At 39.5% G+C, this 16,698-nt stretch overlaps 6 protein-coding genes across 6 annotated transcripts; 2 read left to right on the top strand and 4 right to left on the bottom strand.

Moving 5' to 3' along the window:
• Positions 1–1,680: 1,680 nt before the first annotated feature.
• On the bottom strand, positions 1,681–4,376 carry C922_02162 (hypothetical protein; the record flags this gene model as incomplete). The annotated part of the gene is made up of 2 exons (XM_008817761.1): positions 1,681–1,915; positions 2,113–4,376. 2 exons carry the CDS (start codon positions 4,374–4,376, stop codon positions 1,681–1,683), a joined length of 2,499 nt encoding a protein of 832 aa, XP_008815983.1.
• A 1,468-nt stretch (positions 4,377–5,844) lies between these two features.
• On the top strand, positions 5,845–6,650 carry C922_02161 (hypothetical protein; the record flags this gene model as incomplete). The annotated part of the gene is made up of 4 exons (XM_008817760.1): positions 5,845–5,982; positions 6,177–6,233; positions 6,398–6,472; positions 6,567–6,650. The coding sequence occupies 4 exons, from the start codon at positions 5,845–5,847 to the stop codon at positions 6,648–6,650; spliced, it is 354 nt and encodes a 117-aa protein (XP_008815982.1).
• Positions 6,651–7,612: 962 nt separating this feature from the next.
• C922_02160 (hypothetical protein) lies at positions 7,613–9,403 on the top strand (the record flags this gene model as incomplete). The annotated part of the gene is made up of 1 exon (XM_008817759.1): positions 7,613–9,403. The coding sequence occupies one exon, from the start codon at positions 7,613–7,615 to the stop codon at positions 9,401–9,403; it is 1,791 nt and encodes a 596-aa protein (XP_008815981.1).
• A 606-nt stretch (positions 9,404–10,009) lies between these two features.
• Positions 10,010–10,822, bottom strand: C922_02159 (20S proteasome subunit beta 5; the record flags this gene model as incomplete). The annotated part of the gene is made up of 1 exon (XM_008817758.1): positions 10,010–10,822. One exon carries the CDS (start codon positions 10,820–10,822, stop codon positions 10,010–10,012), a length of 813 nt encoding a protein of 270 aa, XP_008815980.1.
• Positions 10,823–13,379: 2,557 nt separating this feature from the next.
• C922_02158 (hypothetical protein) lies at positions 13,380–13,889 on the bottom strand (the record flags this gene model as incomplete). Its single annotated transcript, XM_008817757.1, has 1 exon — positions 13,380–13,889. One exon carries the CDS (start codon positions 13,887–13,889, stop codon positions 13,380–13,382), a length of 510 nt encoding a protein of 169 aa, XP_008815979.1.
• Positions 13,890–14,629: 740 nt separating this feature from the next.
• Positions 14,630–16,261, bottom strand: C922_02157 (hypothetical protein; the record flags this gene model as incomplete). The annotated part of the gene is made up of 1 exon (XM_008817756.1): positions 14,630–16,261. One exon carries the CDS (start codon positions 16,259–16,261, stop codon positions 14,630–14,632), a length of 1,632 nt encoding a protein of 543 aa, XP_008815978.1.
• Positions 16,262–16,698: the final 437 nt, after the last annotated feature.

Genomic DNA, 16,698 nt, shown 5'->3' with positions numbered 1-16,698 from the left:
TCTGGCTATTTCTTTTTTTTTTCTTTCACCTTTTTTCCTTTATTTTGGAAGTAATAAAATCCGTGCAAGCATTCAAGATCTGGGGGGGAAATTCTACTCGAAATTTAGCCTTAAGAATGTTAAATAATCACACGCACATGGGAAAGGAAAAGTGGCAATCTTTTCTTTGGATTTATTTTTTTTTCCGCGTTTTCCTTAAAATTGTGTGTAATTTTCATTCAGCGCTTGTATGGTGGGACACACAGTTTCTTAAAGTTCCACACGCTTGATTTTCTACTTCCCGAAAGACAGAAATTTTGAGTGCCTTTTACTGGGATGCGATCGTGACTGTCCATTTGTATGGGTGCCCCATTTTTCCTCTCATTTTTCCATGCACGTGAGCATGCCCGTCCCTGGGACATTAATTTTTATTTCCGCATGGGCTTACAAAAAAATTCTAAAAAGTGCAAGCATGATATGGGTTACTATGCAATGCCCCCGCGCTGCAACTTGGTGGGAAAATTTCCCCTCCATACCTGCCTCTTTTCACCCTTACGTGTATGCCATGGGAAAAAGAATGTTCCCTCAAGTGTTGTCATTATGGCTATGTTTGGGCACGCCTACGTGTGTTAAGGAGGAGCCTACAGAATTATACACAGGCAAGGCTATAATATATACGCACAAATGTAACCGAAGAAGAGTCAGAAGAACTGCCCTGCAATGTGCACACCTACGTCGCAACTGTTTACGGAAAGTCCATTCCCGCCCAAACGTTCCTCTTCTTTATTAACGTTACAAAACCGCGATGAAGCAATTTCAGTTCTCCAAAATGATCGAAGCGCACTTCATGTGCAATGGAAATTTTCCTTCACCATTTTAACGTCCTGTTCTGAGTAAGTCGTCCAGAGGGAATATTCCCCCATACATACGCGCACTGTTGTATATGCATCGATTGGGCTGGAACAGATTGGCTCCTAATTTAACAGTAGCCACACAAACAAATTTTGGTGAGCTATTCTTAAGAAAGGATAGAATGACACAAAAAAAGGAAACTCCCTGCGGTTAATTAAATCCAGTGTACGCCCACCTCATCATTCTGCTTACTGCAAACCGCCTATGTCAACCACATCAGATATTCCAATTTGCTACCCCTTCGAGCAAGTGCACATGCAAAAACTGCAACGCAGCGATCAGAAGGAAAACATTTAACGAGTAGACAATTTATTTAAAAGAAAAAAATTTTCTGCTTTCCTCCACTTTGTAACTTTTCATGATACATTGTGTAATGCGCGCAGTGAGAAAGGATCATCCGAAAGAGCATCCGAAAAAACGCCGTACGTTATTTTTTGAAGGAACGAACTGGTACTTACGTACCCTTTAATTTGACGCGCTACCATTCACATTGCATTGTGCAACTTTACATTTCGCAATTTTTTTACACGTATGCCAAATTGGGGCTAATTAATGTGCTCGATGATTGTAAAAAAAAAAAAAAAAAAAAAACGAATAAAGACCAAAGGAGTGGTAAATGCATCAAATAGAGGACAACATTGTGAGAAAAAATTTGCAGGCCTCCAGGGGACGCCTTTTAGTGTCCTTACTTCCTCTCAGTTCTGCGACAATTTGGATAGAAAAAAGGTGGAGGCCACACTGCGGGGGCCTACGAGGCGAAGCGTCCCTTCAGCACATGCCCACTCCCGTTCACTCCATGTCAACACATGAAGCAAAGAGTATAAAAAATATCCTGTAGAAATCAAAGTAGTCGCAAAGGTGGGTACCAAATTTCTCTTCATATATTTCGATAAACTTTATGATTATTATATTTATGCCTTTCTTCTGCTCCGTGTATTTTTGGTCATTTTCAAGCACCACGTCTTCGTGTATTTTCTTGTAGTTTATGTCGCGCTCCTGGTCGCTGATGACGTCATGGTCGTAGCTGCGGGGGGGGGTTCGGAAAAAAAAGAGTTTGCAAAAAAGGGGTAAAATCGACGAACTTCGCCGAATGGGAGGGGCACTCGCCAATTCGAAGGCACACCGGGGCGCTTGAACACTGGAACCCTGAAAAGCTGGAACGCCGGAACATGGGAAGATCGGAACCCCCCCTATGTAGAGTTGTCTCCCCTCCTCGCTTACTTGCAAAACAGTTTGAATATGTAGAGAAGAGACTCCGCCTTGTGGTCGTAAAAAAAAACGGAGAGGAGCAGCAAAAAGATAAAATGGCTCTTCGGGATGTCTCTCAAGGAAAGTCCATTGAAATATGAGCTTTTATATCTCTGAAAAAGGAACTTATCCTGTTTAAAAACCTCCTTGACCGTATTAAGAATATACATCGACGTATGGTTATTATAAAATAGGATAAAAACTAATGGCTTCATAATTTTATAGCTTGTATACGAATAAGTTAAAAATACGTCAACTCTTTTTTCAAACGAAATGACAGGTAAAAGATAAAAGTAAAACAGCTTCACATATATGGGGTCATAATTTGATGAGTAAATTAAACTTTTGGCGACGTTTGCAACAACATTTATATTGTACGCTATGTCGTTATATGTGTCCTTATGAATATTTTCGATGTTAGGAAGGCTTGCTAGTTTTCCCTTTTTGCCTTCTTCCTTTTTCGTTGTAATAGGGTCATCCCCTGGTAATTGTTCATTCTCTTTTATATTAAAGTCGTTGTCTAGCTCGTTTTCCTCCAGTAGATGTTTCGCATCTTCCATCATTCCCATGCTCATGTCTGCACTGTTGATATCATTTATCTTTGCCTCTTTCAATATGGGAGAGACAATACTGTTGAGGTTTCCTCCCTCCATCCGCTTACTTCTAATTTTCTGATTCAGCTGCTTCAGGGGGTGAAAATCGTGTAATTCGCTTAGAGACGGTAAACTATTAACCATTCCTTCTGTGCAGTTAATGTATAAATTCATAAAAGCGTCTAAGTATAGATTCTTTTCATCGTCGTCATTTTCATTGTACTGTTGATCCAGTGGCAAGTCTTGCTTCATTGTAGGTTCACTTAAATCGCTGTTGTTACTCTTGCTGGAGTCACTACTGTACAGGCTGTTTAGATATTCATTGGCCTCTTCCTTCTGCCTTTTCCTCAGTTTTAGCAACTTTCGTAGTTCTCTCTGGTCATTTTTGTCCAGCTGGTAATTTATGTTCCCCACAGATGATTCGTCATACAGGAGGGTGCTGTTCTCGTCTGATTTTCCACCTCCGAGGCTTCTCATCAGCGAAATGGCTCTAATAGCGTTCTTCGTTGGGGGGGCCACGTTCGGAAGAGTGCGTCCATCCCCTTGGCTTTTCAGTGCTGTCACGTCCGAGGTGGCGATAGCGGTGGCGTCATTTATAGGGTCATCTAGGGGAGGAGCTCCCACGACTGTCGCAGCTCCCTTCTGCCAAGCCATCCCCGCTTGACACTTATGTATATGCAGAAGCAGAAGCTTCAATTTCAATTCGTAAAAGTAGTAGTAGGGAAAGAGGGAACAGAACAATTGGTCTATCACCACCAGCAGTTTCACGATGTTCCTTATATTGTACAGAATGTAAATATCAAGGTAAATGCTGTGCAGGGGGAAGTTAACCTTAACGCATTGCTGTATTAATTGCTTCAGCGATTTATCCAGAGATTTTGCATACTGCATATTGAACAATTTTGAGAAGTGTGTTAATATTTCTTCATCGGTTTCTTTATATATGACGATTTTTTCACTTGCCTTTAGTTTTTTTAGAAGCTTCTCCCTGGACTTGTCGGATGCTAACGCTTTGGTTTCTACTTTCTCAACCCAGTCTTGCATTAGCATTTTCCTCACTGTGATCATGAAATCTTTTATGTGGTAATACAGATGGTCGATAAAGGTGAAGAAGGTTCCCTTTGGGGTGTAGACATATTTGTACTTCTCAAGCTCCTTTAAGTTATTATTGGACATTAGGAGATTAAAAATGCGCAGACGGGGAAACATATATCTAGCTTTAATTCGCTTAAAAATGAAGAGGAGTATCTTCAGGTGCATATCACTGTGATAAAATTTGATTCCTCCTTTGTAAAAGAAAAAGTTTACTAAGTTTAGCACTCTCTTTAAGTATAGCACTCGGGGGGACATGCCCGACAAAACGACAAAGAGCAGCTTCCCTGCATTTTTAAAAGATTCCAGATTATTATCTAGAAGCAGCTCTATGATCGTCGATTCTATATTTATGTAATACGAGAAATCGATTTTGCTGTTTCGCCCTTCATTGTATTCAGTGTACAGCTCCCGGTAATTTTTGCGCTTCCGTTTGTAATTCGTTTGTGTTTTTTCGCCCTCACCCGTGGAACCCAATTCGTCCGATTCGTCCAACTCGTCCATGGTGCGTTCTTCCTCGGTTACATTTTTCCGTCTCTTCTGTTTTTTCATTTTTTTTTTCTTTTTTTTTTTCTTTTGACCTACGTCCAGCTTCCCCAAGTGAGATATGGCTCATTCGCCGAAAGTGAGAGTTTCCGCGGTGGCTTCAATGCTACCAGTGCCACTACTACAGGATGTAAAACCTTTAGAAGTACATTGGCTGAGATTTCCTCTCCCCCTTTAATTGTAGACGAGTTAACACGCTTTGCGTTGCCTACCGATTTATCCATTTTAACATTTTCGGTGGTACATCAAGTCTGTCCTGGGTTTTATTAATCTACCGCGTCGGCTGTACGAGGGGGGAAATTCCAATGATGGGCAGACAGAGACAAGCGACCCACGGTTCGCAGCTACCTATGTGGAGTAATCACTTTCATTGGTGCTAACTCAGGGAGTGCTCTCCACAGAAGGTTGAAGGAAAATAAAAAAAAAAATGACGCGTCAGAAAGGTTATAAACATGTGGATAACTTCACACCCTTGTTCTAAACACTCCGAATGTGATCACAGAAATGCATGTAACGTAAAAACATACGTGTATACTTTTTTATGCACTCCAGTCTTGAGATAGCTTCTGCCTTTTTCTCAACTGGACTGTAGGAAGCTTGAACATCACGCGGTGGGCGCCTGGATTAGTGGAGTTCCAAAAGAAAAAAAATAAAATAAAAAGGAACAGCGGAAGCAGGGAAAAATTGATGGACCTGTCGAAAAGATTGCACTTTTTTTTGTGGCAAAATTTTACGGACTACTCTGCTCATCACATGGGGCGAAATTAATGCAGATTGGTTGAAAAAAAATTATCTTTTATAAAAATGGTACTTCGCTAATTTGCGCGTTTCTCCGTGCATCAATTTGTTGGTCACTTTGCGCGCCAAATTTGTTCGTCGTTTTTATAGCCATTTTTATCTCCATGTTTTGCCAATTTGTTTGCTGTTTTTTTCGTCATTTTATTGCGAATCTGTTCGCCATTTTTATCGTCATTTTATTTCCAATCTGTTTGCCTTTTTCTTTTTCCAGCTTGTATATTCCTCCGCACTTTTCCTTTCACGTTATGTACACATTGGGTATACTCCTCTCGCATAAACATATACGTGTACAGGAAGAATTCCCTGCAGATTCGAACTTCCGCGGACGCATGCCTCAGGAGAACCGCTCGCCAGTCACCCCAAATAGAAGATTTTTCAAATTGGGCAGCCAGGCCAAAAATTAAAAGGCGGGGGAGGAGCAACGGAACGGAAAAGGAAGCAAAAACACAAAGACGAAAGGGGACAGCGTTATTGCCTAAGGCGCACTCACATTTTGAGAATCCCCTGTTAGGCTACTCCCGAGGCAGCAAAAACAGCACTTGTAATTTTTTTTTTCTTCTGCACTAGTGGATTTCTACTTTTTTCCCGCAAGAAGGAAACGCGTTATACTATATTTATAAGTCCTCCTCGCCTCATCGAAACGGTAGAATGACAATTTTTAAAACTTTCATTTAATATGGATTTTAATTCGAGGAAAAAGAAGAAAAAAAATAATAATAACAATGACATATACAATGAAAATATAAATATATACCTAGAGGAAAATGACAACTACATACTGGACTTGGAGAAAAAGGTTCAGACACTGAAACTGGTAAGACAATTCGCCACTAAACCGTGTGAAAGGGTTGCTAATGTGATTTCGTTTGCATGAGAATAAGACAAACGATCGCCCCGAGTAGAGGCAAGTAGAATGGCTACAAATGTACACGCATGAATGGGCACCCAGTTTGACATTCAAATGAGTATTTTTTTTTTTCTCATCTTTTTAATCGCAAAAACTCGAAGCTTGGATCCAACCTCAGAGATGAAGTCCGCACATCCAACTCCCTCCTGGATAATTTGGTAAAAAGGAAAAGAGGAAATTTTTATCTCCCCAAAGAGTGGCACCCCGATATGTTACCACTACGACCCCTTCCCAAGTTGTGATACCATTTCCCCCCACACAAATAAGCACACAATGAATAGCCTCCCCCCCCTTTTTTTTTTTTGTTACAATTTCGTCGTAGTCGAACAGGATGGAAAACGTGAACAGAAAATTAACAGGAGTGTATAGGCGCGTGAAAAATATTATAAAGACAAAGGTATAGTGAGAGAAAAAAATATTTTAAATGCTCCAGTCTGCTTTACTGGAAAAACTTTCACATGATCGTATTTTTTTTTCTTCTTTTTTTTTAGGGAAATAAATACATCTTTTACCTCATCCTGTTCTTCCTATTTTTGCTCTTTTTTATGAACTACTTATATCGAAAGAATAGATAGTGTGCGTTTGCTGATGCGTCCATCCGCGTAGTGTTCCGTCTGCATAGGCATCCGCGCAGGCGTTACTTCCAAACGAGATGGCCCTTTTAATCCCCTTCCGTGAATTATTTGGCGCAGTTTGCGCAGCTATGGCTGTATAGTTTTTTTTACGTCCCTGTCCGTGGGTGTATACATAAACATATATGTATATCTGTGTACACACGCGTGTAATTATTTACACCCATATACTCATCCCCTTTGATCAAACTTTCTTATTAATCATTGTAAAGGCATTGAGCCGATTTTGAGGTACTCATGTAACTGTGGCGTAAAAAAGGTCGTTCCTTTTTTGGGTACTCGCTTAGCTTAACAAGGGTTGAGAAAAAAAAAAAAAACACATTTAAGAAACAGGTACAATGTAGATGCACACCACGAACAAACCGCTCACCAGGCGAACGTGTGGATAATCCAGCGTTAAGGACGGTCGACTGAATCGGCACAAACATGTTTTCGCGCGTAAATTAACTCTGTGGCTTAGTGAGCTTCCACGTTTATCTAAAGGGGAACTTTGCTTCTTGCTCGTTTGGGCAGGGTGCGCAGAGGAAACAAATGTGGAGATGGTTAAAAAAACGGGAGGGGTAAAACCCTCGCGTTACCCCCCTTCTGGTAGTTCCGCTTCTCCTTTTGCATGACCAATCAAACAGCCGCCACTGCGCGCACTTCTGATGCAGCGCAGATGTTAATCCGGGATAGGGTTAATATGCCCGAGTAACTCCACGATTTGCCATTTCAGCATGGGTTTCTTTAGTTTCTTCTTAATAAGATTTTTCTCTATCCTCTAGCGTGTTCCCGAAGTGTATATAAGGAAGGGGTCTCTATTTGTATTTGCCTCGGCATATGCGCTCGGTTATGTATTTTATTCCGCCCCCGCTGGGGAAACCCAACTTGGCGTACCCCGCGCAGGAGGCGAAAGGGACAACAAAATGATTTGCATCAAATGTGGGCGATACAACTCTAGTCTGTACACTGTGTACAACAAGACGAACATAAAGCTGAACGAATGCAACCGGTGCAGTAACATATGTGATGAATACATGGAGAAAAATACCTTCCTAATATTTATTAATATTTTATTCCTCAAGCCGGAAGTTTATAGACACATCATATTTAATCGACTCAAGTATCATGACAAATTTATTCACGTTTTTTTTCTCAAAATGATCATTTTGTTTTTAATAATAAATGCATACTTACACCCTAACTTTGAAAGTGATCCTAGGGAAGGAGGCACCTTCTCCGATTTTTTTCTAACCAACACCACCTTCGGGGAAAGCATCCAAAGGAATTATCCCACTGAGTATAATTGCTCCTCCTACACTCTTTTTATGTACAAATATGACGATAAACACAAGCTCTATGGGCTATATAACATTTTTAACCAATCGAACGTTCCTAATTTGGTCAATATACACAAGAACAAGTTTCTGACTTGCATTTTTCACAACCGATTTAGGGACCACAATGTTTGCATCCTCAACCGAAAGTACGAACAGACGGAGGACTACGACAAGCGGCTGATTGATTTGTTTCTGCACAACAAGGAGAGCTATGGGAGGAAGGACATGCAGCCGAGCACTTGGAAGGCGCAGCTTAGGGAGGGGGATACACTACAGGATGGTGGGGATACACTACTGCATGAGGCGCCTACCCTCCTGGGTGGGAAGTCCACTTCGGAGAGCCTTAACTGGATAAATCTGCACCCATTTGTGGAATCCAAAAGAAAGCTACTGCAGCTGATACAGCGGAGCGTAAAGTACGAATCCATTTTCAAACTAAAAAAAAACCATCAACTGTTGAGGAACGACATTATTACGCTGAAAAACTCGGAAGAACGCAACAGCCTATTCCAAATTATAAACGTCCTCGTGTATTACCACATCGATGAGTACAAACTAGTACTGGAGACGAGGGAGAAGGAAGCGTACAACATTCATTACTTTGTCAATTTTCTGCGCAGCATATTTTTTTACCAAAAGGGACATGAAACAAAGAATTACTTCAAAAGTGAGACAAACTCATTTGTAAGGAAACCGTCCAAAGGCGATGTTTGTCCAGACCCGAGAAAAGAATTTCTCCATCCCAACAAATGCTACGATTGTAACCTTCATGATGATCCTACTTACGGTAATTTACACTGCTCGGGGGATGAACTTAACAGCTTGTGCAGAAATATTTTCAAAAATATCGATTTTACTTTTCACAAAAATGTGGACGAAATAACAAAGAAGCAAAATCAAAAGAAACACAAATTTAAAATTAAACAAATCAGCATGTACTCCAAACTTTTATTTTCCGATTTGGACAATGAAAAATATATTTTGAAAATATGTAACTCTTCTTTTTCGTTTAAGAAATTAAAATCGATGACCATAAATTATATCGTCTACTTCCTCCTTTTGTGCATTTTTACATATATTCTCAAGCTATATCAGGAGAAGAAATACCAAATTAAGATAACTATGGTGAAGTATAACTACCTCTTTATGCTCTTTGTGCTGAGCAACTACCCCCTAGTCATTTACTTCATTCTTAAGGTTTTCAATTATAATTACATCAATATATACCTAAATGTATATACCATTATATGCAACACAATTGCTTATCATATATTTATTTCCAATGACGGGAAATATATTTGTTACTCCATATTTTCTGTACTCACCAGTTACCTGCTCAAGAATTTTCTTATGATTCAGATAGCGGATTACATTTAGCAGCTGCGCAGAGTGCGAATTTGTTGCACGTATATGCGTATGGCGGAGGCGCAAAAAGGGGTGGAGCATCAGCCATCACATATGCGGTCGAATAGCACATGTGCTTGTATTTATCCGCGCGCATGTGTCTCCCATTTTGTAGCCTCCAATTTGCTACTCCACTTGGTGTGTTTCTCTGTTGTGCATGTCCAAATGGCATCAACCTACATTTTTAATTTCCCGCACATGGCCACGCGTTCCCTTTTGTAAAATTAAAAAAAAAAACATAAAACTTTTTTTTAGTCCCAAACTGCTCATACACTGCGTTGTAAAATATGGGGAAGCACAAGATGGGCAGGCAGGAAATATGCAGACCGTTCTGCAGCCAAAGACGTTCCCATTGGTCTCCGTGCAATTGAAAAAATTGTTTCTTTTAAAAGGCAATTGTCCAATTTGATCTGCGCATGCAATGTAAGAATTGGGCAAAAAATGGGAAAAAAGGTGCGAAAAAATGGCAAAAAACTTGCGAACAAAATGGCAACAACTGGGCAAAACTCCGGAGTAGAACCCCGGAGCAACGGTTTCACTAAGCCGTCACCCCGCGCAAGGGATCCAAGCTAGGCTGCTCTACATAACGTGCTGATCGTTCTGCGCCGGGTTCGTGTAATGATAATGTAAGTCGTAAACATCCTCCCCCTCAATAATTTTGTCGTAGCCATTCTTGTGTATGTAAAAAACTCGAACCTTCCCACCGGAACCTCCATCCCTGAAAGTGGCATGATAAATTGCATTCCTGGCTAGTTCCACGGCTTGCTCGAGACTCAAGTTATAATCGTACGCAGAGTCCAAAATGGAATAGGCATAAGTGCTACCACTTCCGCAGCTGAATAAATTGCCCTCGACCTTTTTCCCCTCATCATCAATGTAAAACATGTTGAAACCGGTGTGATCATAACCACTTAAAATGATTCCACAGCATAATCCATACCCCTTATATTGATATAAAATGTTACTCAAAATGGTACTGGCTGCTCGGACCGAGATTTTCTCATTATTTCTCAATTCATAGATTTTTATAATTTTTCCCAAATATTTTTCCCAATACAAACAGTCTGCTGCTCCTCCTGCCATTGTCCCTAAGATGTTTTTATTTATTTCGATAATTTTCTCTACGTTCTGTGAAGATATGAAAGAGCCCATGGAAGCTCTTGAGTCTACTGCTACTATTATTCCATCCTTAAATTTGAAGGCCAATGTGGTTGTACCTTTGTGAAAATCAAACAGTTTGTTACCTTTTGTCTTGGTATCTTTTATGAAATTTCTTGGGACTCTTACTGGGGGTACATAGAATTGCAGCTCGTCGTAACTTTCTCCCTCTTCCTCCACGTCATTGATTAAATTGTCAATTTGGCTCATCAGACACCGTCCCCTTTCTGCCATTTTGCGCACAGGGTAAAAGAGGCTATACAATTGTTGTGTGGTATAATGCGATGTAAAATTGGCCCCTTTTTCACTGTGGCTACTCGCAATTGTGTTCTTTGTGCTTTCCCCTTTAGGTTCTTAATTTATCACAGAAAAGTGTAAAAAAAATATATTTTACAGGATGGGCGTTTTTTTTTGTTCTTTTGGTTTCTTTTTTTTTTTTTTTTGGAGATCATCCAATATATGCCCTTCAATCATGCATTTTATGGCTTTCCTTCTTGAGTGCATACCAGATGGGGAACAATTCCCGCGGGGATTAATTTTCCTTGCCACTTCACAGGATGCGATAAAGCGTTTACCATTTTGTGCTCTTTCCACCATTAGGGGCCTATCCTAACAAGAGTGTTCAAGAGGATAAATAAAAGAAAACCCGATGGGGCCATACCCACCATGTGCATTAACACGTACATGCGCGAGTGTTTTCTCTTCTCCTTTTGATATGTAATTTGTGAGAGTCACACTGCAGTGGGCCTCTTAATCAGTGAATATGCAATATACCGCTTATATATCCGCATCCCGGTGACAGCCCCTTCGTTGCCATATTTTTACCATCAATAGGGTTAACCTCGTGTGACCACACTTGACAGCCCAGTTTATCCCTTTACCTTTTGATTTTCATAATTTTTTGCGCCTTCTCAGGGCACATATTGACACCATAGTGGTAGAGGACTAAGAGAAACGAGCACGCAGGAAAATAGAAACTGAGAACAGACGGTTGGGTTAAGCAACAAAAAAAAAAAACACGCCAACATGTTATTATTTCTCCCTTTTACGACCAGTTGTTAATTGAATTCTACGTGAGAAAATGCAACTTGTTTACCTCCCCTGTGGCAGTTATATCCTTATTTTTACCTTTTGAGTAAAAGCAACACAGAGCCACATATCAGCATCTGCTGCAGAGCTCTTAAAGGCTTAAACGTGGAGGTGTATATAACGGCAGAAATTGGACTCTCTAACGAAATTAAAATTGTTTTGAGCTTCTTCAAAAAGTAGTGAAATTATGCCATTTTGAGACATATCCTTTGCGGAAACTCTTACCCGATCTGGCAAGTAGGCCAAATGACACCTAATCGCAATGTCACGGAATTGAAAACAATTGTCTAGGAATAAATACAACCTGGGGAAGGTGTGCAGTAAGCTATATACACAAAGCCCAAGCGGACGTTCTCTCCATGTGTGATTGTATGGTGTTCTACCCTTCTCCAGTGATATAACACCGAGAGTAACATTACCAGGTTTAGCTGTTCTAATGAGTAGGTATATGCACAGATATATGCGCATAATTGCTCATCGGAGGAGGACCTGTCCAAATGGCACACCAAAAGGTTTCCGCGCTTGTTCCCATTGAAGAGGCAGCATCTTCCCTTCACAAAAGGGATCACGTTACGCTTAATAAGGAAAATGTGAACCTCCCCCATGATTTGGTATCATTAGATCGAGTCAGACAAATGGGGCCAATCGGACTCGTAATTTTTCCCTAAGAACATGAAAAAAAGCTCACCTTCATCCTTAGGCTAATTACTTTCCTTTTCGCGCCGTATGCTAGGCCACTTCACCCCTTTTTTAAGGACCCATATGTGTTAATTATACTATGTAAAGCTTGCCCTAAAATAGAACCACCTAGCTGATGGTGAGAAAAAAAAAAAAAAAAAAAGCAACAACACCAATGTTAACACTAATGTGTGAAGAATTATCTGAACAAACTTACCTGCACGTACTTTTGGCGCTATCTTTCCTGCATTTTACAATTTTGCAAAAGTCACAGCGCAAAAATGGAACGCGCGTGCACCCGTTCTTCTTCTCAATTGCAACTGCCTAATGCAGCTGCCTAATTATAGCCTCTTATTTATAATTAATAAGTCACATTGATAATTTAATGAATAGGGGTTCAGTTTTCCAATTTTCTCAAAAGTAAAAACTTCGTAAGCAGGCACACCTTATGTTCCTCCCGTAAAATGGAGCGAACTAGTGAAGACCACATGAAAAAAAGAATACGTGAAAAAAATAATAAGCAAATGAATAAATTAGGGAGTGGAGACGAAAGGGAAAGGGGGAATGCAGGAGATCATGCACCATTTATTTGCGTGCACAGTTGGGGAGGGAAAGGTGGCGTGTACATGGGATAACAAACTTGACGCTTCGTTTTGTTCTATTTTGTTTGATTTGTTTCTCAGCCTAACTTGGCATCACGCTTGGACATTAGTGATTCTTCGCCTCTCTCACCTTTTTAACGTGCTTTGCACTTATCACACATTTCGCATGTTTCACGCGTTTCGCACTTATCACGTGTCTCACACTTATCATGCGTTTGGCTCATTTCACGAAGGTGCCTTCAAGGGGTGACCATGCTGCGTCAATAACGAGGTCACTTATTAGCATCTTGAGCGAACGTCAGGCGCCTATTTCCTGTTCGCGCGTCTTACGCGTTGCGCTGGCTCATTCAAACAACCTACACATCACTTGCGTCCCGCCGAAGTCGCCTATGCTTTGGGCTTTCCAGATCGCACAACAATAATTAAGCTTTGTAATCACCATAGGCGTCCGATTCTTCCTTCTTCTCTTCCTTCTTTTGTTCCCTCTTGTCCAACTGTTTGTCAGACTCTATCTCCATATAATTCTTGAATTCCCAGCCTGTTCCCCCAGCTTGGAAAACTTTACATGTCGATAAATAAATGTTAAAGAAAACCGTTGTTGTGAACAGCATAATGAACACAATAATTGTGGTAAAAATTTTACTTTCCAGTGAGTGTTGATCTTTTACAAAAAGGGAAATGAAGATAAGTACGAAGGATATGAGGTAATTTACCAGAATAAATGCCACAGAAATAGCAGCAATGCAAAGAATAACAAAATTTTTGAGTGTCAATCCAAGAATTAACAAGGATGCCATGATTGCATTTGTAATTATGAGTAGAATTCTATATTCTATACCATGGGAGAATATTGCTGATACGCAAAATGCTATATGAATCATAATTCCAATGATGCACCCCCCCGCTAATGGGAAGCAGCAGCACTTGTCCATTTTTCCTAGCCACAACATTTTGTATAAATTTTTGTGTTAAAAGGGTAAATTTGGTTTTTGTGCAGACTTCTGTGCGGTCCTTTTTTTTTTTTTCTTCTCCTTCCACAATCTTCTGATAGTTGAAAAAAGAACGTAATCTTCCACTCTGTCTACGATGTTTTTATGCGTCTTTGTAACAAATATATATGTCAGAAATAGATGCTTCAATTTTTTTTACGTTTATTTTTGAACAAAATGTGGTAGCAGCAGGAAAGGCGACAACAAAGGGCTCTTCAAACGAAAAAGGAAAGTTTGCAAAGATGGGAATTGTAAAAAGCGCAAATGGTAGGGGGAGAAAGAAAAAAGAAAAAAAATGGAATAAAAATAAAGATAAAGATGAAAAGCGGTTAAAGCACTACAAACGAAAAATGTGTTGGAAAATAAAAAAATCCTCAAATTATGGGCAACTTTTTGCAGAATTTTTTACAAAATGTGGGAAAAAATATAGCATAAAATGTAGGCTTATAAAAGGCATTTGCCACTGATGCAATTTACGGCTATTTTATTGGCTCAAAATGTATGACCTGTTTAGGCAAAAAAAAAAAAAAAAAAAAATTAAGCTTATATTTAATACTATTCCGCATGCACATGGCAGATTTTTTCCTTTTAAAGGGGTAAAATTAGGTAGATTTTTTTTTTTTTTTTTTTTTGGCTACCTTCTGTTCATACAAATTTTCATTTTGTTGATCACTTTGGCTGTTTCATTTTAGCGATTTAATTTTACACTTCAAAATTTGTGTAAAGTCCTCATCATCATTTATCACATTCAATTTTTGAAAATAAAACATCAAGGTGTAGGCATTGTGTTCATTCACACTTTTGTAGTTCATTATAACGTACGTTTTGATATTGGAAATAAGTGAGTTCCGCGTATGATTGAGGATTAAAAAAATGCTTAAGATTTTTATAATTTCTTGAATAGAACAAATGTCGTAGTTGCTTACAAACAGGTTGATGTCGTCTTCCCACTGCTTCAAGCAGAACAGAAGGTTATTCTTCATTGCGTCGTAATCACCCTTATTTAAACATATGATGTTGTCCTTCCTGTGCTTCTGATCCGGGAAATGTTCGCCATTATGCTTAACAAAAATTTTGTTCATGTCCAGCAAGTCACAACTGTATAAACCACTGTTGTTGTTTTCATAATTTTTGAACAGTATTGCCAACGAATACAAAATGTAAATTTTTAACTCGCTCGACAGTTTCATATTTCTTATGTGCGAAATAAAAATGTCCATTTTGGACAGACTTATAAGGATGTTATACCTGGAGTAAATGTAAAACAGATTACTCACCTGGTTCGCACTCAACAAATTCAAGTAGCTGAGCAGTTTCTCATTGAATACATTTATTATGTAATTGAGAAAATGTACGTAATTGATGCTGTAGTTTAGCGATCCGTCTAAATGCGGATCAATCCTCTTCGTCGTAGCGTCATTGCACGCTTCAACAACTTCTTTTAATATGGGTAAAAAATGAACACAGTTAATGACGTCATTGATGGTGCTGTTGTCCATAACGTTGGGTAATTTAAGTGCAGATAGCTTTAATATGTGATAAAAATTTTGATCTACTCTCATGTATGCGTATAATATTCTGCACAGGTCCACTAAATTTATGTCATCCATGAGGAGCACAATTTTTTGCGCTAGAATTTTGAAAAAATTCATATTCTTGTACAATATGCACGCATAGCAGTAGGCAATTACACATATGTCCCTCACGTGTACATGGTTTCGAATTACATTTTCAGCAATTATGTTACTCAGTTTGACAAATAAATGTTCATCATATATTTTACTCTTAACTAGGGCATTTAAAATCATACAGATCTCCACTACGTTGTGAATAGTATGCACTTTTTTTTTTAATTCCTCCTTTAACAGTATGATTAAGTCCTCGTTCTTCCTTTTCGAGTACGTCGATATTAGCATAGCTAAATTGGACGTATTAAAATATTCACTCTTTTTTTTTATGATTGGAATGAAACTTTCATATAAGTTTGTTTCGTATCTCATTTTGCTCAAGCAAAATAAGAATGACGCGATGTCTCCCACTTCAAATTTATCCATTATTTCGTAGGATCTCCTTTCGATTTTTTTCCAAATGAAGTCATTCTTAATATTTTCCTTTAACAGCATATTAGAGAAAATACACAGGACAGATGAATTCATCTGCTTTATCTTAACTTCTCGGTCGTACGTGGTAGCATCTTCAGCTTTATATCTGTGCGACGCGTTATGGTATGCCTTGAACCGGGATCTTATGAAAAAACGGCTATTCCCTCTGTTCACATTTGCGCTTTGTTTAAGAATATTCTTAAACGTGCGCATTGATTGAGGTCTTTTTTGTGTTACCGCGCGGGGGCGCTATATGTGTGCATATGTATACACATCTGCAGATGCGCATGCCTGTGTACACGAGAATTCAAGCAACCAAAAGGCGTGGGCATGGTGTGCATGGTCACCGTGTGTGCTTCTCACTACTGTGCGCCGCGATTATTCCTCTACATGGGTGGATTTCCAAACGGGCAAATGCGCACCTGGCACTTAACATAGTTGTTCATCACACCGTGCGCGACCGTGGCGCGTTTGTTCAAAACGGGGCTCAAAAAAGGGATTCCAACAAACGGACGCGATAAACGTAAGCTATTTTTTTGAGCGCACGCGCTTTGGGTAAGAAGTAGCAGACTATATCATAGTAGTATCCCCCAAAAAAAAAAAGTATAGTATGGTACAATTTTATTTAAAAGCGCTTCACAAGGGCGAAG

Source organism: Plasmodium inui (assembly GCF_000524495.1).
Source record: "Plasmodium inui San Antonio 1 unplaced genomic scaffold supercont1.7, whole genome shotgun sequence".
NCBI lineage: Eukaryota > Apicomplexa > Aconoidasida > Haemosporida > Plasmodiidae > Plasmodium > Plasmodium inui.
Note: the sequence above shows the minus strand (reverse complement) of the source record. Positions and strands in the feature narration are given on the sequence as shown.